The 27,831-nt window shown below is 44.8% G+C and overlaps 1 protein-coding gene across 5 annotated transcripts in view; it reads left to right on the top strand.

Moving 5' to 3' along the window:
* MICU3 (mitochondrial calcium uptake family member 3) overlaps window positions 1-27,831 on the top strand; it is a 526,504-nt gene that overhangs the window by 342,113 nt on the left and 156,560 nt on the right. For all 5 annotated transcript variants that reach the window (XM_069631589.1, XM_069631591.1, XM_069631592.1 and 2 more), the window contains exon 7: window positions 27,352-27,423. In XM_069631589.1, the coding sequence (XP_069487690.1) occupies window positions 27,352-27,423 (72 nt within the window). The remainder of the gene's footprint in view (window positions 1-27,351; window positions 27,424-27,831) is intronic.

Genomic DNA, 27,831 nt, shown 5'->3' with positions numbered 1-27,831 from the left:
ATTCTCGTAGGCTCATGAAAGTAACAGCCTTCTCTGAAAAGGTCAAGGGAACTTCCCTCCTTGCAACCCTCTTCAGTCTTGCCGTATTTATCCTTGTATTAAACTGCCATCTTGGAACTGCTGCTTCCTTGTGTGCTTTGCCTTGCTCAGAGTTTGCTTTCATCCTCCGCCTTTTCTCCTGTGTGGAAGTCAGATCTGTGTAATGATCAGTAATTGCCGGACCCTGCCTGACCATTGTATTGGGACATGTCAGGTATACGGCTCAGGTGTCAGTTCGTTCTCTCTCACAGTGAGCTGTCCGTGAGAAAGTGTTTGTGCCGAAAAATTAGGGGGGCGGGTGGGGGTTGCGTTCCTAAGTACGAAGAAAAGGTGTTCCAGGGAAGGGGATGCTGCATCTTAACATCCGGTGTCCCACTTCCACTCCCTGAAGACCCTTCATCCAGGTGATCCTCCTGCACTGGTCCACCCCCAGGAACTGGATCCAAAAGCGGTGCCGTGTCCTGGGCACCTGGATTCCAGATCCCCGGGGACCAACGGGTTTCCCACACTATTAACTGTGGTTAGTGTCCCAACATGGCTGTGCCATGAGGATTTTGCTTGTTCTTAATTCCATCTTGTTCTGTGGTCTTCTTCCTACCATGCACTTTCCCAGCAAAGCCTTGGTTTTCACAGGCTAGTGCAGGACCATGTGTCTGTGTTCCCAGGGAGTGGGCTGGGACTGTCTAGTCCCAATTCACATACTGGTCCCTGAATGTCTGGTGTGCGGTGTGTGGTGGTGAGACCCACAGTGGGCCTCGATTGGACCACTGTTGGTGTGCATGACTGGGGTAGTCTTTTCATTGCAGGACTGAGTCTGAACACTCACCTGAGTTTGGCTAAGTAGAGGAGTCCTACAGCCATGCCCCAGAGATCCTGGAAGAAATCCTGCACGGAGCCAAGTATCCTGTATTACTGAAAAGGAGTGAAGAGACCGTGTACCTGTCCGAAGAAGCCCTGGTGACCAACTTCTGCCGCTTTCCTGGAAGAGCCCTGTCTGACAAGAAGTGCCCCAGAGCCAATCTGTCGAGGTTTGGGCTATCGCGCTGCAGACTCCACAGTTCTGTGATTTGGCCGGAACTTTTGGGATCCACAGCCTATCCAAGAGAGGCCACTGCTGCAAAGCTTCGGCACTCCAACATCTTAGGGACCCGAGATACGAGGCTGACTTTGACCGAGACAACTGTGTCCTCTCCAGTCGCTCTGCAATTGTGACAATAGCCAGAAACTGCTTTCCTGCATCCAGTCGTGTGCTGAGAGGAGGCCTGCACCCGAGTGAGCTGCATTCTTCAACAGGAACACGTAGCACCAGCATCTGTGGCCGACAGGGATTCCCTCGAACCTGCAACTTCTCAGCACCGAGGTCCGGTAAACAGCAGGAGACGTGACCTCTGACTCCTCGCTGAACATCTGCCAAGTTCAAAGAGAAATGGGAGTGCAGGGGGTGAGTTACAGTTGTACTTACCTGAACCCCTATTTCCCCCCTTTAAAAGTTTTCCTAACTTTTAAAACGTGTACAAAAGTTTGGCTTGGCCATTGCTTGTTTTCAGCAACCCTTCCGAAAGCTGGGGATAGTTTCATTCACTAGCATAGACATGTACCTGACTTCTGGAACTGTTTTCCTATCCACAGTACCCTCCTCCTAACTTTTTCCTGCCTTACAAAACTACTTTGAACTTTGTGAACTTTCAGGGAACGAAACCCCCGTCAATTTAGGGTTGTTACTCTTGTGGACTGTATTACAAATCTAACCATACCTTTCCTTTCAATATTGTGGGGTGAGAGTATTGTGGTTTTATTGCACTGGCTACTGGGATTATATATATCTATACCCTTTCCCATGTGCTCCTTGCACGCTGTGCTGTATTTAACTAATTTACACGTGTATCAGTTCCAAATTATTGTTCATTTTGGTCGTATTTTTGATTTATGTGGCATCCCGTTTGACCTGGAGTGCAGTTCGCCTACTTTTGTAGGATTTTCTCTGTTCTTTACATATATATAATACTACCTGCTTATAGTCGTTTTTGTAGTGTTTGCTTGGCCATAGATAAATATAGTGTTTTTATAACTCCTTGTCTAATTGTAAACATTGATTATTTACCTTGTGGATTCATTGTGGACCCTTGACCAGGCTCACCCCTTCCTGAGATTTAGCCTTGACCACTCTCTATGCTCATTCGTTTGTGTACAGCTCCCATAGTTGTCCCTGTTCACTAACTAGGTTGGCCTCCTATACATCTGTCCACGAGTCCAGAGTATAGAAATCCAGTCCTAACAAATGATAAGGAGCTTGGTTTGATGCTGTTGAGCCGCCTGCCCCCTGTCCAGCTTTCCAACCCTAGAGACTGGGGTGGTCACATTGGATCCCATTTCTCACACAGGACATATCCTTTCCAAACATTATGGTACGTAATTGCCTCCCTGCTGAATATCCAGAGTGCTTGCATCTCTGCATTCTGCATTTATCGGTCTTCCTTTACAAGTGTGGATTTTGATAGTGTTTTTAATAGTTGGTGGTACATTGGTGAGTTTAATTAAAGTATGTATATTTTTATAATGTCAGGACTTGCTCAGAACCTGAAGTGTGTCTTTGCACACAGCTTACAGTGCTGCCCATCTTTAGCCGAAGTAAATGGCTCCAATCTTTGACCTCACTGAGATGAGAGCCCTCCAGTATTTTAACTGGCAAGGAAGAGCTGCTCTAAACTGACAGAAGCCCTTTCTTCTACACATTGGTTCCTCCTGTGGGCTTGGTGGTTCTCCAATTGCTGCTGAAAGAATGATCTGTCCTCAATTACTCCCCATTAGTTTTGGAGGTAGGTAAAGGAAGAGGCATGATTGTACAGCGGGCTGGGGGGGGAGTCTATTCAACCCTAATAAGCCTTCACAGCCACAGAGAGAGAGACCTGAGGAGCCAGGTGGCATACTGCTCTGAATAATGACTAACCCCTGCACTAATGTGAGTGGGGGTTTAGATTCTATTAAGAGACACAGAGGTGAGTATTATGCATTATTGCTTACTTACTAACAACCAGCAACAAAGATTTCAAAATTTTAAAAACATCAACATTTTAAAACAGTATAAAACAAAGAGAAAAACACAGAAAGACCCGAACCCAAGATGACAGTTTTAGCATGTTAGCCAATCAGCGTGGAGAAATCGCCACTGTCCCGTTTGGGAATCATCACTGTATCGCCGGAACTGAAAGCCGCAGAGACATCCTTTTTGTCGCATTTGAACCTGCAGCCACAGTGGACCCAACTGGCAAAGATTGGTCCGGAGTGCGCCTGGGGCTGGTGGGTAACCCTAACCTTAACCGGTGACCCCTAGCACCTCCATCTGTTTTTACGCACGAGTGGCCCCTGGGGGTCCCTCTCATTTCCACTGCTAGTGCAAACTAGCAACCTATTCCCAAACCTTGGAATCACCTCTGCCTTCTAGTGGAGGCCCTCCTCGAATAGTGGGAATCTATTCTTCATCGCCTCACTCACCTTCCTGAGCTGCTAGAGACCCCTGAAGAGACCCCGTTTTGCCCATTGGAACAACCGTGTGCGCCTGCACTACATGTATTATTGAGCATAAGGCTCCTCTCTTCTTAGGGTTTGGACTGCCTCTTAGTTAGGTGTGTGTTTGATGTTGAAGGGGACTTAAGACTATCTGCACTGTCTATTTTCCTTCCCCTTTAGGATGTGAACATATTTCCTGCCTTTAACCGTTCAGATCCCAATGGTCTTGTATATATCTTGTATTGATTGTGTTGTGTTGGTTTAGTAAGATTGCTGTGATTCTTTTACTGTGTGTTGAGTTACAAAGGCCTTGTAATAAATGTGTTTATATTTTTGATATATACACCTGTCTGGGAGTAATTTGTAAGTGTCCTTGCTATGTGTGTTCATTGAGGTCCTTCAGTCACCCTCACCCCTCCTGAGACTTAGTCTTGACTGCCTGCCATAGCTACCTTGATTGGTCTGGCTTGTCCTTAGGTTACTCTGTTTCAGGAAACTAGGCTGGCCTTCTGAACCTCTGCCCCACCAGGTCAGAGTTCCGAAATCCATCTTAACAACTGCCAGGTACCAACATCTTCAGCAGCATTTCGTTCTTCATACTAAGGTACTGTGCCAACCCGATTGAGAGAACTTACCTCTCGCTGTGAAAGTTCATGGTACTTTCCCAACTTGCAGGCCTAATCAACTTGTGACCCAACATATGATTCTTTCTCATACAAACTACTTCTGAGAACTTTTGCAAAGACTTTACCGTTTACTACAAGAACTGCTCTTTCCTATCCAAGACACTAGTCCATTGACTTTGGCCTAAGCCTATTGAACTGAATCTGGTCCTCTAGTGAACGGGAACTATTTGCACTGCCTAAGAAAGTATTTGTGATCTATTCTACTAAACTTGTGCCTTTTACTCCCATTGAAAGTAACGGAAATGCTATTTTGCTCCTATTTCAGGGGGGCCTAATTTACTCAGAAACGTATTGGTTCAGTACTGAAGTGTGTTTGTGTATAATATTAAGTTGCCTCCTTCTAGTGAATGTTTTCTAAATGATTGTGTAATACATTAATAAGTGTTTTACCAAGAAACCTTGAATATAAGTGTCTACTTGAACCACTGTTCAAAAAGTGAACAAACAAACAAACAAACAACAAACACTGTGATTGAAAGACCTCTGTGTAACCTCTTGTACTGCTCACATTCACTCTTGAGATAAGCCTGGCTGCTCAGCTCGCTACCAAAAACTGTGTGATACAGACTTATACCAAAGGTTGGTTTGGCTTACACATCTAGTCCTAATTGTATGTGGTGGTCCCAGAGGGTACTTCATGCAATTCTGCCTAACACTGGTGGCAAGCAGTGAGGATAAAGTATAGTTGTTACATTGAGAGTGCTACTCTTACTTTTGTTCAAATAACCTTCAGAAGGCTAAACACCATTAGAAAAGCTATTGTTTTATAATGCAAAATATGGGTAACTTCAAACAGGAAGCCCTGAGCATTCTTACAGTAGATCAACTGAAATATATGTGTAAAGTCAGGTGTCTGTCTGTTAAAGGAAAGAAAAATGAATTGATTGAGAAATTGTTGATTCATCAAAGACTGGGAGGTAGAGCTATAACCCCTACCCCCTCAGCAAATGTGGATAGTGTTGATGAGGATGATAATGATTCAGAGTCCAACTCTAATGTTATTGATGAGCTAGAAGAGCCAGAGGAGTCTCGGGATGTGAGCCCCACTGCACCTCTACCTGCTTTATGCCCTTAACATGTAGCCACAGGGACCCTACCAGGTCCAATACTGAGTCCAGAATGTGTCTCACTTGAAAAAATGAGACTTGAGTTAGAGTTCAAAAGAATCCAAATGCAAACTGAAAGTAAGCCTCAAGAAATCAAACTCGGAGAAATGGAAATGCATCATGCTCTTGAAATGAAGAAATTGTCTCTTGGAAATGGTTCTCTCCCAGAGAATTCAGGGTTTCACAGGGAATCCGTTGATTCCTTGGCTTTTGTCTAGGCTCCCCCAGTTTGCAACTGATGCTGTAATGGCGGTGGGGTAACTTGAAAGATTGTAGTATGAAAATGTGAAGCTAGCTTTGATAGCTAGATTTGGGAAAACTCCTTCCCAGTACCCTAAGAGGTTTACAACCCTCAAAAAGCATGATGGTACACGTTGGGCTACCCGGGGGTGTGAATGTTTGAAGAACTTAGATGGTTGGGTAAAGGGTTACAGAGTTAACACTTTTGAAGGAATGAGAAATCTATTTTTGTTGGAATCTATTTTTGATGCCTGGTCTCCTGAGCTGAGACAGCACTTCGCTGACTCTAAGGAAATTGATCCAAAGAAGTTAGCAAAGGTTGTTGACTTGTGGGTTGCCAACAAGGCTACTCACAAGGATTCTGGGGCAACTCAGAAGAAGGATGATGGGAACCAGCAAAAGAAAGATGGCAAAGAGAAAAGTGTTTTACCAAAAAACCTTGAGTATAAGTGTCTACTTGAACCACTGTGATTAAAAGACCTCTGTGTAACCTCTTGTACTGCTCACATTCACTCTTGAGATAAGCCTGGCTGCTCAGCTCGCTACCAAAAACTGTGTGGTACAGACTTATACCAAAGGTTGGTTTGGCTTACACCTGAAGTCCTAATTGTATGTGGTGGTCCCAGAGGGTACTGCATGCAATTCTGCCTAACACTATCACCGGTTTTAGCAACTTGATGAAGCACCACAGGGCTGCTGAGAGACCGAACAGGAGACACACGGACTGCCAAAACCGACCCGGCCACTGAAACTGCAGATACTGCTGATGAGGTAGGAAAACCAGAACCACCAAATACGCGTCCTTCAAGTCTATCTTGCCTATCCAATCCCACTGCAGGAGGGAATCCCTTAACAGATGAATCCCTTTCATCTTGAATTGTCGATACACCACAAAAGAATTGAGTGCCTTGAGTTTGATAACCAGCCTGAACCCCCTCCCCCTCAATCCGGTTTGGGCATCAAAAAGATGAACCTGAGAAAACAAGAATCCAACATTTCCCCGGGAACCACTGCCCCCTTCCAAATTAGGTTGTGCACTTCTGCGTCTACCCAGGCTTTATGCTTCAAGCTGGACACCAGCGGGCGAGCACAAACCACATGAACGGGGGGACTGTAAAACTCTATGTGGAACTGCTGCACTGTCTGCAGAACCCATGCGTCCGCCGTGAGACAGGACCAATTGTGAGAAAAATGTGCTAATCTCCCCGAACCTCTCCCTGGGAAGAAATATTTAAATGCTTCCGCCGGGGCCATGTCCCTTAACTTGGGATCTAGGCGCATCAATAAAGCTTTATGCCGCTGAGTTGGCGTTGCTGAGCAGGCACACACAACACTGGACCCAGTCCCTGAGAACATTAATATCAAGCACGGTGTCGTATACCACACTTTCTTGTAACGTATCGAAAACCTGAGCCAAAGGACCCAACACATCCAAATGTTTATCCTGACAGGACCCTCGGACCTTATCTATTTCCTTTCTAGGGCCTTATTCTCTTTCTAGGGCCTTTACCCTTTTTTGACAGAAAAACGACCATAGAATGGTCAATCTCGGGGATCACAGCCACCTTATCGAGAAGAGAAGAGAGAGAGAGAATATGCACTGCACGCCTGCCGGCAGAGAGAGAGAATGAATGCACTGCAAGCCTGCCGGCAGAGGGAGGGAGGAAGTAAACAGAACACCAAAAGATTTTGCAGATTCCTGCCGGGTAAAAGGCAGAGCGAGCGAGACTCCTGCCGGGTAAAAGGCAGAGCGAGCGACAGAGATACAACGTGTTGCCCTGGAAGCTGAGAAACTTCCCAGGCCTTTCCTGAAAGCGAGTGAGCGCTCTTGTTGTAGAATACTCACTTTAATCGCAACATTATTACAATAGTACACAATACTAAACACGTCCTCGAACAGTAGAAAATAAATACTCATCTGCTGGTCGAGCAGCAAAGAACAAGATGATGGGCTAGTTTCCTGGATATTTATAGACGAGGAAAGACCCTGACTGGCTAACATGCCAGAACTGCCACTTTGGGTTGGGGTCTATGTGTGCTTTTCTCTTTGTTTTATACTGTTTTAAAATGTTGGTGTTTGTTAATATTTTGAAATCTTTGCTGCCGGTTGGTAGTAAAGAAGTAATAATGCATAACAGGAAGCCTCTGGTCTCGAAATAGAATCAAATCTTTTGAGGGGCTGTCCTGACCCCTCAGTCTGATTGAAGGGGGAAGTGGCTATATTCATACATATTGTTCGGGACCAAAATACCTTAACTGTTTGAGACTGTTTGCCTAGCTGTCTTTAACAATTCTTTGTTGCACTTTGGGGATAAATAATACTGTCGATGCCTCTGGTTAATTCCTGTAGCCAAATTATGTATACAGTCTAGAGCCAATAATGTTTGTTTGGCCCAGGGCCATTAATGCCCTTTACTATCTGGTTCCTTAAATATTGATTAGGGTTGATTTTTGCCTGATGAACGAGGTAGATTTTGAACATTTGCTCATACATTTAGCGAAATGTAAAGCAGTGTGTTTAGTGATGTTTCAAAGTTTTTTTGATTTCACTCAATTTCATTTTTCTTTCTTCATCTTGTGATGCCCTTTCTAATGTAAGGCTCTATGATGGTACTTCCAGAAATGTCATGCCATATGCCAATTAGTACTCCTGGTACAGCTCACAATTTTGAAACGTGTGACCCCTCATTGCAAGAACGGGGGCATGTTCAAACAATAACAGCATGCCTGCTGACAGTGCTCAGAATCAGGAGAGAATCCAGCAGGAAGTTTTATACACAATGTAATTCCTGTTATTGGTGCACTTGCCCGCCTCGTTATTTTTCCTCTCCTTGTCCACGTTCGTCTATTTCCATGCTAATGCTGGTGCTGGGCTCTGTGAGGAAGTCACCTTTTTGACAGTGGGGTTGAATGGTGTGTTGAGCCATGGGAGCAGAGGGCTACAAACCTGATGAGCAATGCAGGACCCAGGAGTAGTGCAACAAATAGTACTACATACAAAAGTACAATACAAGTAGTGCAACAGTAGGACTACAAGTAGTAGTTTTTCCTGGGGTGGCCGGACCTCTCCATGCCAGCCTCTTGAGTACGGCGTACCTCAAGGTTCAGTGCTTGGTCCTTTCCTTTTCTCACTCTACACCTCCCTCCTTGCCCCTGTTATCTCCTCGTTTGGCATTTCCCACCATTTCTATGCCGATGACACTCAACTCTTCCTTTCTTTCTCTTCCTTCTCAACCGACCTCCACCTGAAACTCTCTTCCTGTCTTACTGCCATAAAGAACTGGATGTCTTCCCGCTTTCTCTCCCTCAACACTGACAAGACTGAAGTCGTCTTTTTCCCATCTACTCTCTTCCCCTTCCCTCACCTCCTCCTTTCATTCACTTTCCTCCCACTAATCTCCCTATCTCTCTCCATGCTCGTAACTTAGGCATTCACTTTGACTCCTCTCTCTCTTTCTCCCACCATATCTCTCTCACTTCTAGTGCCTGTCACTACCACCTCTTCAATATTCGCAAAGTCTGCCCCTCTCTCACCTTTCATGGTACTAAACTTCTAATCTCCTCCCTTATCTTCTCTTGCCTCTTCTACTGCTCATCCTTACTCTTTGGACTACCTACTTCTCATCTCGCCCCCCTCAAATCTATCTACCATTCTGCTGTCCGTACCCTATGTCCCCTTACCTCCGATGACTCCATCTCGGCTTCCCTCTCCTCCCTTGGCTGGCTTCCATTTCACTCTCAACTTAAATGTCACTTTCTCTGCCTTGTCTTCAAATCTCTCCATGGTCCTGCTGCCCCTTACCTCTCCTCCCTCCTCTCTTTCTACACTCCCTCCCGCTCACTTTGTTCAGCTGACCACTTCCTTCTCACTGTACCTCTGTTCTCTTGGGCTCCCTCCCGTGCTGCCTCTGCTCTTTCCAGCTCCTAGCTCCCCTGCACTGGAACTCCCTACCTCTCTCAATCCGTTCTATTCCTACCTTCTCCTCATTCCGCACCTCCCTTAAATCTCTCCTTCTCAACCCCCCACATTGAAACCCCTTGCCCTTCCCCTTCTTGCTCCCCCTCCCTCCTTTCTTCTCCCCTTGATACCTCCCTCCACCCCCGACCACCCCTCTCTCACCCTTTCCTCTTCTCTCCTCCTTCTCCTCCCCACCTCTCCCTCTCCCTCACAGACCTACTGCACTACTCTCCGTATTCCCCTCAGTTTAATTGTTCTTCTTACTGTTTTGTTGACTGATTCATAACTGTAATTTGCTTCTACCGTTATATTGTTTCATGTTTTATGTCCCAAGTTGTTCAATTGTGCAGCGTTTTGGTGTAAAGCGCTATATAAACAAATAAATACAAATACAAATACAAACAAGGATCACCTGGCTCACCACCACCTCACCCATGTCACAGCCTCCCAATGGATACTAAGTCGTAGCTCAGACATGAGACCATATTTATACAATCCCGTTTACTTGGTGAGCTGGGCAGTACCTTACAGTATAGAAACCGTCATTGTGGGATGCAATTTCCTTTTACATAGGACAGAAGACCGCCTGTAAAGCGGGTTCATTTCTGCTGGAGAAATATCCATGCTGCAGGCTAAGGCTTGTGAACTGAAAAACATGAACAGGTCCACAGAGCACTTAGCTCCCGTTGCACATGCTCGAGAGACAAATTCAAAATCATGGCAAGCCCATTTGTCCCCTTGATCTGTGGAAGCATGCACCAGAGTGGAGGGATTAGGAATGCAACTGGCAGGTTGCAGAACAGTAACAGTAAACCAATTATTTTACAGAAAGGAAAAAGAGGTACTCCTGTTAGTCAACAGGGATCCTTGGGGGTGGGGTAGGCCCTTATTTAAGAAGTGGGACATGGTCATGCAGAGTTGGCGGAATGGAAGTGTATGATGGGTAGAGTTGTATCGGCGGTGTGTGAGGCTTGCCGGTGCCTGGAGACGGTAACTCATTATATGTTGGTCTGTGTGAGGTTTCATGTGCAGCGGGAAGCGCTCAGAGTCAGGATGAGTGGCATTGGGGTGGTTGTACGGGGGTTACCTGATCTGTTCAGTTGGAAAAGAGGGGTGGTGGATGAACAGTGTAGGTTCCTGCTTCAGTTTGTGCAGGGAAGTGGGACGAGATCTAGCGGGTATGGTTGGCTGATTGCTGCCAAACTGGCGAACATCATTTAGATAGATGGAAAGCGCCGGCTCCTGGTTTCTGGAGTCACCCTAACAAGAAGAAGTGGGGCATGGCATAAGGGTGTTGGTGGTAGGAGAATGTGCAAGCACAGTTTAAGTGGCCAATAGAAGGAAATCAAGGAGGAGAAGGTGGGGCTGAAGAGCTGAGCACAAGGCTTAAGGGAGAAGGATGGAAAGGAAGTGGTAAAGTTGGAGAGGACATGAAAAGGTTGGAGGTAGGATGTCGGAATGGAGGTCGGGAGAAGAAAATGAGGTTGGATGGAGCAGCATAGATGGGAACTGATGAAGATGGAAAGGAGGTGGAATAGCTTGAATTGAGGAGGTCAGAAAGACTGTAGAGCAAGTGGAGCTTGGAGAGTGGCTATTAGGAAGGAGGCAGTGAAGTAAGCAGAGAAAGGGGAAGAGTAAAGCAGTGGTGAATCAGGGAAAGAGAAGGATGAGATGGCGCTGGAGGTGGGGAAGTGAAAAGAAACATGGCAGAGCTGGGCTAAGAGAAAGGGGATAATAGGGAGGAGGAATAGAAGAAAGGGATGAAAGTGATGAATAACAAAATGGAAGAACCTGATGACTGGAGGGAGTAGAAATTAGTCCATCAGGAACAAAAGAAGGAATTGGCATGAGCAAGTCAAGAGAATGGAGAGAAGAATCAGGCCTGCCTATTGCTTGAAAGAATTAAGGAGGGTAGCAGGAAAAATAATGTGGTTGTTGCGTCTAATAAGTTGTAGGGGAGAAGTGAGGAGCCGATCAGAGGATACCCAGAACTTCCAGGAATGATGAGGAGGCAAAGGGCAGCAGGGTGGTGGGGGCACCAGAGACAGGCCCCATAAAGAAACGAGATGGAAGATACCATGCCCAGCTGTCTGCCCTACTTCGCTGGTCTAGGACTTAGTGACAACCCTGTGGCCTAGCCTGGCCTCAGCTATTCCACTTGCTGCTACCTTAGCTTACCACCCATATCACCAATGACCTATGACCCAGCTGCAGGATATTGATAGACACACACATGAAGGCAAAGAAGTTGACCACATCCCAAGAAACCTATGAACCAAGTAAAAAGTACAGGGTGCCAAGATCACTATGAACCAAGTAGAAAGTGTAGGGTCCCAGGAAAACTATGAACCAAGTAAAAAGTGCAGGGTGCCAAGATCACTATGAACCAAGTAAAAAGTGCAGGGTTCCAGGAAAACTCTGATTCAAGTAAAAAGTGCAGGGCGACTTTAAGTCCCAAACTGTTAAAGACTAAATTAAGATCAGGACGTGTCCCCAGATTGAGAGACTTTGTTTTGACATATGAAATATTTATTGTCCCATAAACTCACAACACAAACACAGAGAAGTTTGCATCCCATTGGTCTAGCTCAGCAGGGAAACATTGGCTTGTACATAAACACATTTTTGTGTGAGTTATACGAGATTACGGAGAGGACATCCTGTATTAGCTTTGACTAACAGAGGAGTGAGGCAGTGTTTCTATTATAAGGGAACCCACTCAGTGGACAACTTCAGATAAAACCTTGCATAGCAATTCTTGCCCAATCTGTGGTTAAGCGGATTTGTTAAAATATGGACTTCGACCAGGGGCACCTTTAAGGGGACCTATTATTTAGGCGTTCTATCATTCTTAATGCCCCTGCCTCCAGGTCTATTGCAGGTTAGGGATTGTTGGAAACAAATTAGTCTGTGACTCTGCAGAACAAGTGTATAAAAATGGGTACTACTATCTTGGAATCAGGTAGCCCTATCATAGTGACCGTCTAATTCCAAAATGGCTCCCTATGTGATTCCTCGGTCCCATTAAGGCTGTTTACTCATGGCCATAGATGCAGTATCTGTGGTTTCAGATTTGGGCTGAGATGGTTCAACGGCTGCGAGCATGTACCTGATTTGCCTCAACTGTAAAGGTTTTGGGGTTGTGATAACAAATTGGAAGCATGTGCCTCTGAACGAAGGAGCATTTATGAATTGTTATTGGGGGGCATGATCCCAGTTCTGTTGAAAGGCTAGGAAGAGGCAAGAGGACCAGTGGATCCATTATATTCCCCCCACCTAGTCACATAGCAGGTATACCTTTCCCACCCACAGCATCCCTTCTGCCTGCCTCTCTTCCTATCTATAAAGACTCATCCGGTGACTTGGTTTTGCACCATATAAATTCTAAGTATTAACTATTTCTTTCCATAATGTCAACCTGTATTTCTTTTACTCAATCATGCATACTACCAGCACCAACATTGCAAACAAACAGTTCTTTCTCTCAAATCAAACTAAGTATTTAGTGTCAAATTGTACATGATGACTTTGCCAGATGACGTGTTACTGCAATCCTCCTTTTTCCTTGGCTCGAGGGGTGGGCCCTCAGCTGTTGTGGTCAAGTCCCAGAATTCAACAGGGGTTACTTCATCTCCCTATCAAGAATTGCAAGTTCACAGGATCCCGGCCCAAACCCCCTCGTTTTCAGAAACTAGCTGTCGGTTTCCAGGATCCTCAACCCCAAAGACTAGGGCTTGCCAACAATCCATTTAAGTGGTGGGAGATTTCAAGCAGTTTCATGAAAACATTGTCAAAAGAAAGAGTTTCTTGATATTCTGGCTCAGCTGGCCGGTTATTGTAACCTGGCCGTTCTCCCTCTTGACTCCTGCTGTACTTCCATCTCCCACTCTTGTTTTTCTCCGGCTGAGCCTTCCCAGCCTGGTTAACTAGGTAGGCCCTGGACTTTCCTCACTCTCCCTTGAAGTCACAACTGGTTGTGTCTCAATCCCATAAGGTGATGTCACCCCCTCCCTCCTTTCCACCTTTACTGTATCCACGACCTTCTCTCTACTTCGTTATGATTGTCTCTATTCTCCTTCCTTCTGTTGTCACAGCCTACCTCTTCTCTGCTCCAAATGTAACCTGATCCTACCTTTCCTCTGCAGTTACTGCCTCCTTTTATTCCTTTCACTTCACTTCAGGTTTTACGTCCACCCATGATACCACCACGCCCTTTACTACCACCGCCAACTCCTGCCTCACCCCTTCAGCTCTGATAATTTTCTTGTGCTCTCCTCCACCATCACCTCTGCACTCACTCACATTCCTTACACTTCTTGGTCTACCATTGTGTTCCATCTCCAACCTTCTCCAAACACAAGACTCCTCTTCATGCAACCCACACTCAGCAACTGTAGATGGTTGTTTTTATAGTCTTCTCCCTTCTTTGCCAGTTTGTCCTTTTTAGAGAGGGTTTGCACCTGAAAGTGGGGGTTGTCTGGCTTTGGGTAGCTTCTCTGAGTGCACATCAGGCATGGTTGAACCAAGCCTATATTTCAACCAATCTTTCAATTTGGATTTGAAAATAATTCATCTTACCCTTTCTGAGGCTGACTGCATTGAGCTGAGAGCTTCTGTTTATTTTATTTTTATTTTTTATTGTCTCTGTTTTGTAAATTAACTTTTCACAAAGATTTAAAGGAATTAATAAACAATAAGGCAATACTGTAAAACAACAATGCAATAATAAGATCACAAGTATAAAAACAATTGCTTTTGACAATTTGTCAATATATCACAATCTTAAAAGAAATGCACTTCAAAATACAACCGGATAGAAAACACTAGTAGTCATTCAAATTTCTTCATTCAACAATCCGAAAACATCAACCAAAAACCCATATGTGGTCAAAAGCAAAGATACACTGTGTCCTTCCATCAGCCGAGACCACAATGATTACGTTGCGTAAATAAAATCAGTGTCTATATATGAGGTGAAATGTTGTTGACGTAAGGGAGAGGCGTTGAAACAAAACAACATTAAATGTTTCAAAGACTCTAATTCACCAATGTTGGCAGACAACCTGCAAAAACGATCAATGAGTACAAGTCGTGGTCCTTTACATTCAAGAGTAGGTAGCTGGTTAAATTTAAACTGCATATGCACATATCTAACCCAGCTACAAGGATAGAGAGACACATATCTAGGAAGCTGGTCTCTCGGTCTAATCACAGCAGCATATTCCTTGTACATTTTGTAAGAACCTAGACACTCTATAGTAATCCGCCAATCATATTCATATAATAGCTTCTCAGTTTTCATTAGATTTTTAACCAATTCCTGTGGTCCAGACTTGACTTTTTGTAAAGTAGTGTTTATAGAATCACCAAATTTAGAAATAGAAGAAACAGAGCATGAGTTCAGCATATCACCAAGATCTAAATAGAGTGAATCATGGGTAGGGGATAGCCTAACTGATGTCTAATGATAGGACTCCGGACAAAAAGTGGTATCTGCTTCCATACGACACCCTGTACTGTGTTATGAAAATCACCCAAGTCCAATTGCGAAACCTCTAATCCATCATGAGGGTTCAACTTTAGCAAAGTAGAAATGTAGGATCAGAAGAAGCGAGAAACAGGACAATCTCACAAAAACTCTTTTCATTTGGGCTAATAAGGGAGGTATTTTGAATCTCAATTTGAGTTTATAATCAGATTGGGAAGCAGTGTCAGAAAGGCTGAAACACAGATGATTCCAATCTCAAACCGCCTACCACCCAGTGCATAGACTTTGGTTTATTTTTGTGTTTGTTGAAATAAAAAGCTATATTTGATTTGGCCCTATTGATTACAAGATGATTTGTGATCGCATATTCTGGAATTTTCTCTTCAGACCTAATGGGGTTTCGTTGAAGAGTAGCAAGTCGTCAGCAAAGGCGAGCCAGTTGATTCTATTAGCATGCAATCGAACAGAGTTGTTTTTAAAGCCAAATCTCCTCAAGGATCGGGCAGGTATAAGTTAGAGATCATGGGTGCGAGCACACAACCTTGTTGTAGACCAATAAAAGTACTGATCAGTTGTGTCAATGCGCCTGCTCTTGTCATACGGATGCTGTTCGAATGAAGGCAAGAAAGATTTTGGACTAGAGGAGCTGGAACATCCCACTTCAATAGTTTGCCCAAGGTTTCTCACGTTCACGTACAACCTGATCAAATGCACTATTCGTGTCGATCGAGGCTATGTATACTGTGCCAATGGCCCTTTTTTTACCTGGACTAATAGCTGGCCACTAATATCCCAAGAACTCTTCTAAACCCCATTTGGAAGCGAGAAAACAGGTTCTGTTTTCCCAGAATGTACATATCATGTTGGAAACCGGCTTTCTACATGTTTTGATTCCGTGAATGATCTCTGTGCCTGGGGAACTGGTAGTTTTGTATTCTTGGGAGGGGATGTGGATTCTGACTTTTTTCTTAACTTGGTTGTTCCTCTTATACAATGTGCAGTTTTGCAGCCACAGGATTGAAACAATGTATCCACGTGGCTGCCTGACTCATCCTCTTTGTGGTAAAATAACTTCCCTGATGGTCGGAAAGAAGTTTTAACAATGTTAAACTGCACGCTAGCAGTGCCTAGTGAAGCAAAATATATTCCATTAGATGTTAAGGTTGTTTTATCTATACTGGGTCCAGGGCTTGTTTTCAAAGGCACTGCATACAATTGGGAGGGTGCCTTATTACCTTGCAGGTTAGCCCAGGGATTTTGACTAGGGATTTAGCCCTTTGTGGATTGTGACGGGGTGGTGAGCGCAAAGAACTCTGCAGAATCTCAAAACTATTTTAAATAAACAACCTTGAACTGATGTCCAAGGTTGTTTATTTAAAATAGTTTGTCAGTTTAGATGCTTTTCTATTCTCTTGGAGTTTTAAGGAACTCAGGAATATTGGTGCTAGGGTTGTCCCTTTCCTCTCTACACTTCCCCCGGCTTGGGACCCCACCTCAGACGTCCCTACCGAGTTGTTAGTAGTCTACTGATCGGTAACCCCTAACTGTCTCTTCTCACTATGACTAAAGGTGTTCTCCCTAAGTCGTTGTCTATCTGACTCCCTTTGGAACTTCTAACTCTCCCTCTCCTCTCAATGGTTAGTTGCTGGGAAATAGGGAATGGTGCCTTCTTTCACACAGCATCACGTCTACTCCTTCCACAACCTCTCACTCCTGGCCCTTCACTAATCTAACCTTGTCAACTAATCTCATCCTACCACGTCATTGTGCCTTTCCTGCTCTAGCCTTGTTAGTCCTTGTGCCTTGCTTCTTTGTGCCTTGCTGCTCTCCCCTTTTTCCTCCTTTCCTCTTACCTCCCTACCTGTCTTCCCTGTACATCCTTTCCTTTTCCTTGCAGCCATTTTCCTTGGCTGTTCTGCCAGCTCCTCCTTGCCTGCCTCTGGAAGTCCTAGCCAGTTACCCTTCCTTGAACTCCTGGTTGGTACCCCGACAAACTTGGGATCGGCGTTTGCTATCAATTGCCACCTGTGAGATCTGAACCTTGGAGTGTTAAATCGCATGCCTTCCCAGTCCGTGCTTGCACTGTTCCTGTGCCACAATAATCTGGGAGGTGCTTTCCCGTGGCATGGAGAATTGATTCAGGACTCCCTAGTCGCACTCTGGTGGGTCTTGGGTTGGTTTCCTGCTTTGCCTAATCTACTCAAGACATCTGGCGTCAACATCACATTCTCCAGGAACTTCCGGTACAAAGTGCCAGCAAGACACTCTGCTTAACAGGAGCCAAGGACAGTACCACAGTGGCTGGTAATTCTCTCTGCCTTGATTGATGTGAGAACACCTCACGTTTCTCCGACACACAGTGCAGGATTCTTCAGCCTGGTTTCCTGGTCTCATGCTTTCTCTCGAGCTTTTGAGAAAGTAACGGTTCCTTATCAGAAAGGTCAAGGGAATTTCCATCTTTGCGATCTCTTTTGGTTTTGCAGCCCTTCCTCTCTTGCTCAGCTGCCGTCTAGAAACTGCTGTTTCCTCATGTGCTTTGCCTCGCTCAGAGTGTGCTCTCGTGCTCTGCCTTTTATCCCTGTGGGGAAGTGTAATGGAAGTCAGGTGTGCGCGATTCTCGACAATTGCCTGACCTTGCCTGACCATACTATTGGGACATGTCCGGTACACGGCGCGGGTGTTAGTGTGTTTTCCCTTAGAGCTCGCTGTCAGTGAGAAAGTGGTTGTAAAGGGTGGGGGGGGGATAGAGTTCCTAAATATCCTACTTAGTAGGATGGGGTAAAGAGTGTAAAGCACTGCAGGGGGGTATCTGTACTCCTGCTCTCTATATGGTAGAGGAGAGGCACAGAGCACCCCAGCCAAGGTTCTCTATATTGGTATCGTGGTCGAGCAACCAAGGCTTAGCTCTCAGGAGGTGATGCAGGCTGGTTCATAAGTACAGTGTAGTCCCCAAGCACCCACAAAGGAATGTCCACACAGTGTATTAGTGAAACAAGTCTTTATATAATTAAGGTTCAAGGTTATATACACAGTCAAAATAACTCACTTTGTGCTCAGTTAATCTATAATTGGCAAATATATGAACAGTTCTACGTGGTACCACAATTACTATCAGATTACATGTACATTTTGGAGTGCATCAACTGTCCTTTGTTTAAATGTCACACAAATCAAGTAATGAAGGGAACCAACAATAGACATAGGAGGAAAAGCAGTTGGTTAGAACAATAGGCAGAATACTGGCCCCTACCACTAGACACAGTTCTGTGTGGAGATCCCCTCCACCTGGGCAACCTGCAAATAAAGATATACTATAAACCCAGTCCATATATTGTTCACAAGAGTCCTATTTCCTTTTAAATAGTTCTACAACCACAATGTACCTGGAATAGAAGAATTTGATGTTGGGTTGTCGATGGATCCTTCTTGAGCGGCTCCCTTTAAGGCAGGAGCCACGGATCGTCGAGATCCCATAAGGAAAAGGGGTGAACACGGTCATCGCAGCAGCAGTTTCGGTTCTTGCGGTGCTTGTTGACAATCGGTCGAAAATGTCCTGCAAGCTGAGGCGTGCGGTGCACCTCGTCCACGAGTGTATGGTGCCGCAAAGAGTCAATGAAGAACTATGGCCCAGCAAGGATGTCGGGTCGTCGGCATCTCGCGTTGGCGAATGGGACATGACCACAGCTGGCTTTAGTAGCTTTGTCAGCGTCTCTGAGGTCTTCGGGTGGTGGGAAACCCACCGGCGGATTCTCCTCGGTCATCAGCAGCCTTGACTTTCTCCGCAGGACGAAAGCGGTGAACGAGGATGAACAAGGGAGTCCTTTGATCAAAATGTTTTTAGGCAACGGGAACACTGCAGCTCGGGTCGGTGACGGCAGTCGGCGATGGCGGTCGGCGACAGCGGAAGGCTGTCCGGTGCTTCTCTGTGTTCTCCTCGGCGGTCCCCTTCTCCGGTCGGCAGCGTTTCGTAGGTCTGTCTACTAGGGAGCTTTGGCAAAGATCAGCTGGTGCATGATGGTCCCTCGTAGCTCGGGAAGAGGTCTCCTAGCCAGGTCCTCTGTTGGATCAGTTCCTTGAAGGCACAGCAGCTTTCAGATTAGTGAAGGCCAGCAGCAGCAGTTCTTCCTCTTCCAGTGGGCTTCAAAGTTAAGCATCAGTTTCAACTTCAGCTTCTGAACAATTTCTAGCAGTGAGAGACCCCCAGATTTACTGTTGATCTCCCATTCACTCTGCTGGGTCACACTCAGGCAACCAATCACTCAAAAGGGCATTCAGGCAGTCAGGCAGCCAGTCAGGTGCACAGTGTATTCAGGCCATTACTCACAACACAGAATGTGAATTCGGACAAGTATTGCGCCATTCAACACTCCACACTGCATTCATACCAGTTTTGGGCAGGGCTGTCTCAGTCATTGTGTCAACCACCAGATACTAGACACCTATAACACGGAATGCGTACTCGTCACACACTCCATTCACCCAGGTCCCACCCCATGGGCGCACCCACAACATACAGTCATTGAGAAGACTCCAGCCAGTCTGGCCTGGACTTCCCCACAACACCAAATATGGAATTTCCACCCAACTGCCAGTCGGGGGAAGGGACAGAGTCGGGGCTTCCCGGGACTTCGGGAAAAGTAAGGTAACAGGCGATAGAAAGCAAGCGGCCACAGGGGCCATCTTGTTTCCTGTCAGGAATCCACTGATTCCAATGACAGGGCCTGGGCATCCCAAAATGGAGGATGCGCAGGGCACCTGTCAATTCAGCACAGAGCTGCCACCAGCCCATACCCTGCTCTATGGGCCACACACAGGAGTCCAAAAACATACACTAGGATATAGGATCATGCTCCCACCCATGGGTGCCATAAGGGTATCCCAAGGGTCTGCTCACCAAACCAAATACTGGAAGAACCGCACCGCCAGGAGTCCCACATGAACTCCTGCGCAGAAAACAAGACAGAACATATGATGAAAAGCAATTAAGGACAAGGATTCGGAGGCCTTGTCCCTCCAATGCATTTCCAGCATCACAAAAGGTTTTACAAGGAAGGGGATACTGCGTTTCACCATCCGGTATCCCACTCCCACTCTCCAAAGAGCCCTCACCCAGGTGATCCTCCCACACTGATCCACCCCCAGGAACTGGATGCAAAAGTGTTGGCCATGTCCTGGCCACCTTGATGACAGACCTCTGGGGACTAGTGGATGAGACACCACCTGGTTTCTCTTATGCCCTTCCCCCATGCAAGGTGGATATACTTGATCCTTTCCTAGGTTCTTCGATTTGAAGATCTGGGATGGAACAAGAGGGAAATATATCCAAGGACTGTCATATAGTCCATGGGTTTCTTTTCTTTCTCTCTAGTAAAGGTGAGGTGTTCCCATGTATTTCCTGAATGCATCCCGTAAACTGGCATCGAGGGGTTGACTCTGGAGTTAGGGTTTCTACATTTGTTGTGAAGTTTTTTTTGTAAATAGTAGGTTCAAGAGGTTCTGTCTTTGTCGACTCCCATACAGGAGGGATTTGGGAGTAATAGTTGGAGTGCCAATGGTCTTGGGTTACAAATTAACTAAGAGGAATTGGAATCTCTTGCACGAGAGTGGATAACGCAGGGAAGTCCCTTCCCTCAATTACTTCTTTGCGGGGTCCATGAATGATGGCTGATAATAACAAGTGTGATTGTCCTCTGATGTTAATGTACATGAGTATTTTGGGTATATTTTGTTATACCCGTGTACACATGTAGCTCAACTAGGGTTGCATTTTCAAGGTCTGCTGTTGTAACCAAAATCGGCCCTTATAGCGGTCTGTTTTCTACCTGAGTCGATAAATGCCTTTACTTGTTTTCCATTTACCATGGCCCTTTCAAACGTCAAGCCGGCTGAAGATTGACATAAACATATACTAAAGGTCTCTTGATCTTCTTCAGGCTCTTCCCACTCTTCCCCTCTTAGGCAGCCTATTTCCATGGGTTGATCCTTCAGATTGTAGGATAGTTTCTGGCCAGATGGCAAGTTTCTCTACATGAAAAGCAGATAGGAGGAGAGGGTTTGATTCCTTTCAGCTCTTCTTTTACTTTCCTGTCAACACCTTGGGTGTGTTCTTTTAACTTCCATTCTTTCTTTTGGTACCCTTTCTTTGGATTTATAGGATCCTCCCCCTCTATCTAGTATCTGGGGTTGGGAGTGTTGAGTGAGCTTGTGATCTTTCCACTGCTCAATTCGATGTACTGAGTGAAAGTGTTTGAATGCGTCCGAGTGATTTTGGCCAGTCTCAATAGCCACGATTAGGGTGCGTCAATTTAGTTGTGGTACTGCCTTTTGTAATAAGGGTGGTTAAGAATTCATGAACTGCTCTAGAGTAATAGTTTCTACCAATTCTTCCATTGTGTTGTTGTTAATCCATAGGGCGACTGTATTTTTGATCCTTCCCCCTAATTCAAGGGGGGTTTCCCTGGGGTTGAATCTAATGGCCCTTAATATTTGTCGATACTAGTTACATGTCTGCCCTACCCTTTTTTAAAAGCCCCTCTTTTATAGATATAAAGGTAGCCCCCTGGGCAAGGTTAAGTAGTTGACAGGTGGCCTGTAGCTCACCTTTCAGCAGAGATCCTAAATAACAATTATTTAGATTTTCTTCCCATCCTAATTGCTCGGCTAAATGCTCGAAATTCAAAAGGAAATTGCCTAGGTCTTCACCCACTTGATATGGCTGTAGTATTCCGTGAGGTAATAGGAGACTTGCCTGTAACTCAACCAATTTAATTCAATTATCTTGATGGCGAGTTCGGGCTGAATTTGTTGGGTGGCCAGTTGGGCTGATGAGTGTCAGGTCGGCCATATCTTCCGGTGGGGTAAGTGATCCCTCTGTTGTTTTTTCTGAATCAGAAAAAAAACAGGTCTTGTCTCATCTGATAGGGTTTTAAAGTCATCTGATTCCTCTGATTCCGACAGAGGGGAAGATCTAGATAGATTGACTGCTAAACCTGATGGACCAGGGATTGAAGTGGATTTGGTATTAAGAAAAAAGTTCAAGGAAGAGGTGGAATTAAAGAGATAGGTCTAATGAAGATGTGTGTGGGTTGTACTTTTAAGATTATTCAATCCCACTGTTGAATGTTATAGTGGGAAAGTGGAAGGGTATTTTAAGCTGAGATTTGAAGAATAAATCTTGTTGACCAGTTGGGATGTGAAGCTGGGAAAATAAAACCTCTTTAGGAGTGGATACACAATCAGAATCGAGGAGTTCAACAATTCTAGTTTGACCTTCTGGTGGTAAAACGATTATCAGCATGGATTCTCAGTGTGTGTCAATTGAATAGACTCCCACTCCTGACACCATATGTAAGGAAGGCATGGTATCAAACAGTAAAACAGACACAAGTGATCACAGTTCAAGGGTGTTTATTGAACTTTAGTTGGGTTTGATAAATGCCTATCTAAACCTAAATCTAAAGATGGGAGCAAGCTATGACCATCGAATAATAATAATGCAGTCCTAGTGGTGTCTTGACAAAGTAAAAGGGGCCTATACTAATAAACCTAATGCCAATCCTTACTTCAAAATACAAATAGGTTGGGAAACAATGTTATGCAAAAGAAAAGTGTTCAACAAATGATAGGTCAGGATATTCAAGCTGTTGCTGTTCCCTTCCCCATGTTTCCAGCATAGAACAAGCCAGCACACTTGGGATAAGCACTGTCTCTGGCTTCTCTAGCACAGGATGCAGTTCAAATCTCAGTATAGGGGCCCTCTGCACCGAAGTCTCTTTGGCATTCAAAGTCTCTTACTTCAGAGGACCTGATACAACGAACAAACATGAAAAAGTTCCTTTCTCCTCAGGATTCTCATGTACACCTTTTTGGGAAGTTTTCGATTCACCCCGGGTCCCCCTTCGCCGGGCTCAGACCCACTTTAACACAATATCTTCAATTGGTCTCCCTCTGCCGGGGTCACACCAGATTCATGTATTTTTCCAAACTTTCTCTATTTCGTCAAAATTGAAGACTTTCGACTGTGTGCTGAATGCTGCTTGATCCATCGCAGGACCACTTCGATTCACATTTATTTGTTCACTTTCAAAAGATCTCCCTCCGCTGGGCTCGGATCAAATTTAACTGCTTTCATTACAGCAGGACCACTCTGTCAAAGGTATTTTAGCTTGCTTTAAAGTTCAATCACTTATCAACAGTTTAACTTCACTCGCGTCACTTATCACACACATTTTATCAATGTATGTTCCAACGCTCACCATACACTGTTGCTGCTTGCAACCTTGGCTTCAACACTGACTGGTCTTGTATCGGTCTCTCCAACTCATCGGTTGTGTTCCTTTCACTGAAGCGGCTTTGTTCTTGGCACCAAGGACAGTACCACAGTGGCTGGTTATTCTCCACATCCTGATTATTGATGCGGTAGGGCCTCGGGTATCTCCGACACACAGTGCAGGATTCTTCAGCTTGGTTTCCTGCTCTCACGCTTTCTCTTGAACTGTCGGGAAAGTAACGTTTCCTTGGCAGAAAGGTCAAGGGAATTTCCCTTCTTGCAATCTCTTTTGGTTTTCCAGTCGTTCCTCTCTTGCTCAGCTGCTGTCTTGAACTGCTGTTTCCTCGTGTGCTTTCCCTCACTCAGAGTGTGCTCTCATGCTCCGCCTTTTATCCATGTGGAGAAATGTAGTGGAAGTCAGGTGTGAGTGATTTTCAATAATTGCCTGACCTCGCCTGACCACAGTATTGGGATATCTCAGGTACAGAGCTTGGGTTTTAGTCTCTTTTTTCCTTAGAGCAGGCTGTCAGTTCGAAAGTGTTCATGTTGGAAAAGGTGGGTAGAGTTCCTAAATATCCTACTTGGTAGGATAGGGTAAAGGTGTTACAAGGAAGGGCATACCGCATCTCAACATCCAGCATCCCACTCCGACTCCACGAAAACCCTTCACGCAGGTGATTCTCCCGCATTGGTCCACCCGAAGGAACTGGATCCAAAAGTGATTGGTGTGTCCTGCCACCTGGATGACAGATCCCCAGGAACTAGTGGGTAAGACTCCCCCTGTTTGCTGACACACAACACAGTGCATGGCCTGTGGACACAAACCACAGCACAAAACCACATCAACCTTCTAGAACTACTGGCAGTGCTCAAAGCCCTGCAAGCTTTCCAACTGCATCTGGCAGTCCTCACAGACAGCACCACTTTGATGTTCTACTTAAACAAGCAGGAAGGCACACACTCTCCAAGTCTGTCCAGGCTTTCCCAGAAAATCTGGAAGTGGACACTCAAGTGGAACATATTCCTAGTGTCTCAACACATTCCAGGGGAACTCAATTATCTAGCAGACTGTCTAAGCAGAGATCCTCTACCCAAGGAACACAAGTGGCAACTCAACATAGGAATTCTAGACGTCGTCTCCCTCTAGGGATGTCCTCCTTTAATAACAAGTCTAAATGCACAGACTTCGCATCCAGGCTTTCTCAACCCAGATCCAAGGGTCAGAGAAGTTTGCTTACGCTTTTCCACCAACACCGCTCTTCTGCAGGATAGTACACAAGATGCACCAGGAACAAGCAACTCTAATCGTTGCTCCTCTGTGGGCGCGACAACCTTGGTTTCCACATCTGCTCAAACTGGCGATTTGCTAACCAATCAAGCTCCTGTGCCCCTACAACATGCTATACAAGCATGGGGGGCAATGATCTACCCACATCCTCAGTCTATGAACTTGGCAGCCTGGCTCCTGAAGACAAGTAAAATGACCACAAAGGTGTATGGAAAACCTCAAGGAGGCACGCAAACCTAACACCAGGAACTGCCACTTAGTCAAATGGAAAGGATTTGTAATATGGTGCAGATCAAAGGATATAAACCCTATTGAATGTACTCCGTCACACATTAGACTCTGGGCTAGTATTTAACTCCATCAAGGTTCACCTAGCGGCTCTGTCCACGTACACCACTTCACAAAAGAAGGTGTCCTAGTGGAAAGTCCCTGTTGTTAAGGCTTTCATGGAGGGAGTAAAGAGACTTTACCACCCCATTTCCAACCCGCCTCCAGGTTGGGATCTCAATGTGGTCTCTCAAAGCTCATGGGTCCTCCCTTCGAGCCTATGCACAAATCCAGCCTTAAACACCTAACAACCAAGACAGCTTTTGTAGTAGCCATCACCTCCATATGAAGGGTTAGTGAGCTACAAGCTTTGTCAGTACAAAACCCTTTCTTTGTTATCCACAAGGACAAGTTGGTTCTAAGAAAACACCTTAGGTTTTCACCTAAATTCAAATTCATGTTCCATGTTGACCAATCCACTGAACTACCCGCTTTCTCTCAAAAACCTTCAAACTTAGCTGAGAAAAACTTCCATACACTTAGATGTAAGAAGGGCGGTTTTGTACTATGTAAACAAAACAAAACCACTTAGAAAAAAAGATCAACTGTTTGTCTCCATAGCACCTGGTAGAGAAGGTGATCATGTTTTAAAGAACGCCATTTCCAGATGGATAGTGAAATGCATACAGCTCTGCTACTCCCTATCCCTATCAAAGAAACATCTGCCTTTCACACCAATAGCTTTTATTGCCAATGTCCCTCTAGATTCCATTTGCAAAGCAGCTACATGGAGTTCCATACATACCTGTAATCGGCACTATAGCATTGACACACATTCTAAAGCAGATTCACAGGTAGGCCAAGTGGTTCTAAAACCTCTATTTGCTACCGTACTTTCTCATAACCCACCTCCTTCTCCTGATACTGCTCGCTAGTCTATGCATAGCATGTGATCTAAGCAGACCCACAAGCCTCAGAAGGGATACATTACTCACCGTAATCGTATTTCTGATGCTTGCATCTGCTTAGATTCATATGCACCCACCCTTCCTCCCCTTTGAGCAGAAGGTGCATAAATGTTCTCTGGCTTTATCGACTCTTATCTGCTTTATGACATCTGTACTCACGCTACACTGCATGCTACCTCATGTCAGAAATAAAACAATCTGAGGGACCTTGACGCGTGGAGGACCATGGGTACAGGGGACAACACACTAGGGAGAGTGTTACAGGCACGTCCTGTTGACGTCCCTTTTCAAGTTTGGAAAACAAATAATCTAATCCTACGGGGCTACCACTAGATGTTGGCCCTATGCATAGCATGTGAATCTAAGCAGATACAAGCATCAGAAATCGGATTACGGTGAGTAATGTATCATATATATGGGAAATGTGTGGATGTGTGTGTGTCTGTTCAAAATGTTCAGCATACTTCTCAACATACTACAAACCTGTAATTTGGCATGTGGTTAGGTTCCATGGTGTAGATAATGTAAAAAGTATAAAATATACATGTTTCTATTTATTTTTTAAGTGGACTGCAATGCTTGGATATGTATGTGTCTGTATGTTTGAAATGTTCAGCATACTTCCCAATATGCTACAAACCTTCAATTTGGCATGTGGGTAGGATCCATGGTGTAGACAATGTAACAAGTATACAATATAGCTTTTTCATATTTGTTAATTTTTTAAAGCAGTCTGCAATGCTTACCCCTGCCATATGGCTCTTCGCGCTGTAGTTCTGCCGTAGTTCTATGTTCATTATTCCTAAAGTTGAGCAGTTCATGACAACCTAAGCAGATCATTGTTCCTAAACTTTCCACACTATAAGCATTCCAGCTCACATTAGCAGCACTCACTTTTGAAGTCATGCTGGTGACACAATACAGTGCTGTTGTAGCAATGCGGGTGACAGGAAATGGTGCATGTCTCTTCAGTAGTGTCCGCAATGACATTGTCAGTCACATTGTGGTAATTCTCTCATGCCAATTACAGAAACTTCATTTCCCAGGAAGGTGATGAACATATGCCATCTCAACAGTACAAAGCTTACATGCTTCAGCCGTACAGGTACGGGTACGGCACTTACATTTTACACTCTTCAGCCCTACATGTATGGCACTATATTGAGGTCACTGCTGCCTCGGCTTTCGATCGGGACATCAGTAATCTCAACGCTCCAACTCAAAGTATCTGAAACCGATTTACGTGATTCATGCTTTTCTCATAGTCAGCTTCATGTGGCTTGCTCCAGAGTTGGAAACAAAGACAATTTGTTCACACTAGCTCTTACAGGAAAGCCTGGCAATATTGTCTACAAAGAAGCATTGGTTTAATTAATTAAATAAACTTCAAACTAGGACTGAAATAGGAATTGCCGTGCGAAGCACTGGTACACTTGCTAGTTTGTTATATGTATACTCATAAATAGTAGCCAGTTCCTATGAATGGATTATTACATTTCTCTAGTGTTAATTTTGATTTATAATGTGTTTAACAGCTGCAAGAGATATTTAGAAAGAAAAATGAAAAGAAAGATCGAAAAGGAGATGAAGAAAAATGTGCACAGCTGGTGAGTAGATCTGTAATTTCCATTTGGTTAAGAGTATGCAATGTAGAACCCGGTTGACTGCAAAATTCAATGTACATAATGACAGACATGTTCTGTGGCCGTAGAACCCCATTTTCAATTCATGCCGTACTCTGCACAATATGCGACTAGGTAGGATAAGTGCAGGCCCCACATTTAAACTCATTAGAATGTGAATCACTGTAGGTATTTCTTGCACATGATATCTTGGAAAAATATCACAATGAGATATTTTGCAAAATGTTACTGAATTTTGTGTTGGCTCTTTTGTGTTGGCTTTTTATGACTTGACGTCGAAATAAAGTTATCTGATGAGGAAGAAAATGTTACAGGGAGATTGTGATTAGACATTCAAGAGCTCTACCCTTGAAATGGTGAAGCTTAATTTGA

The sequence above is a fragment of the Ambystoma mexicanum genome, chromosome 6q (genome assembly GCF_040938575.1).
Source record: "Ambystoma mexicanum isolate Mex_15411 chromosome 6q, UKY_AmexF1_1, whole genome shotgun sequence".
In the NCBI taxonomy this organism is placed as follows: Eukaryota; Metazoa; Chordata; class Amphibia; order Caudata; family Ambystomatidae; genus Ambystoma; species Ambystoma mexicanum.
Note: the sequence above shows the minus strand (reverse complement) of the source record. Positions and strands in the feature narration are given on the sequence as shown.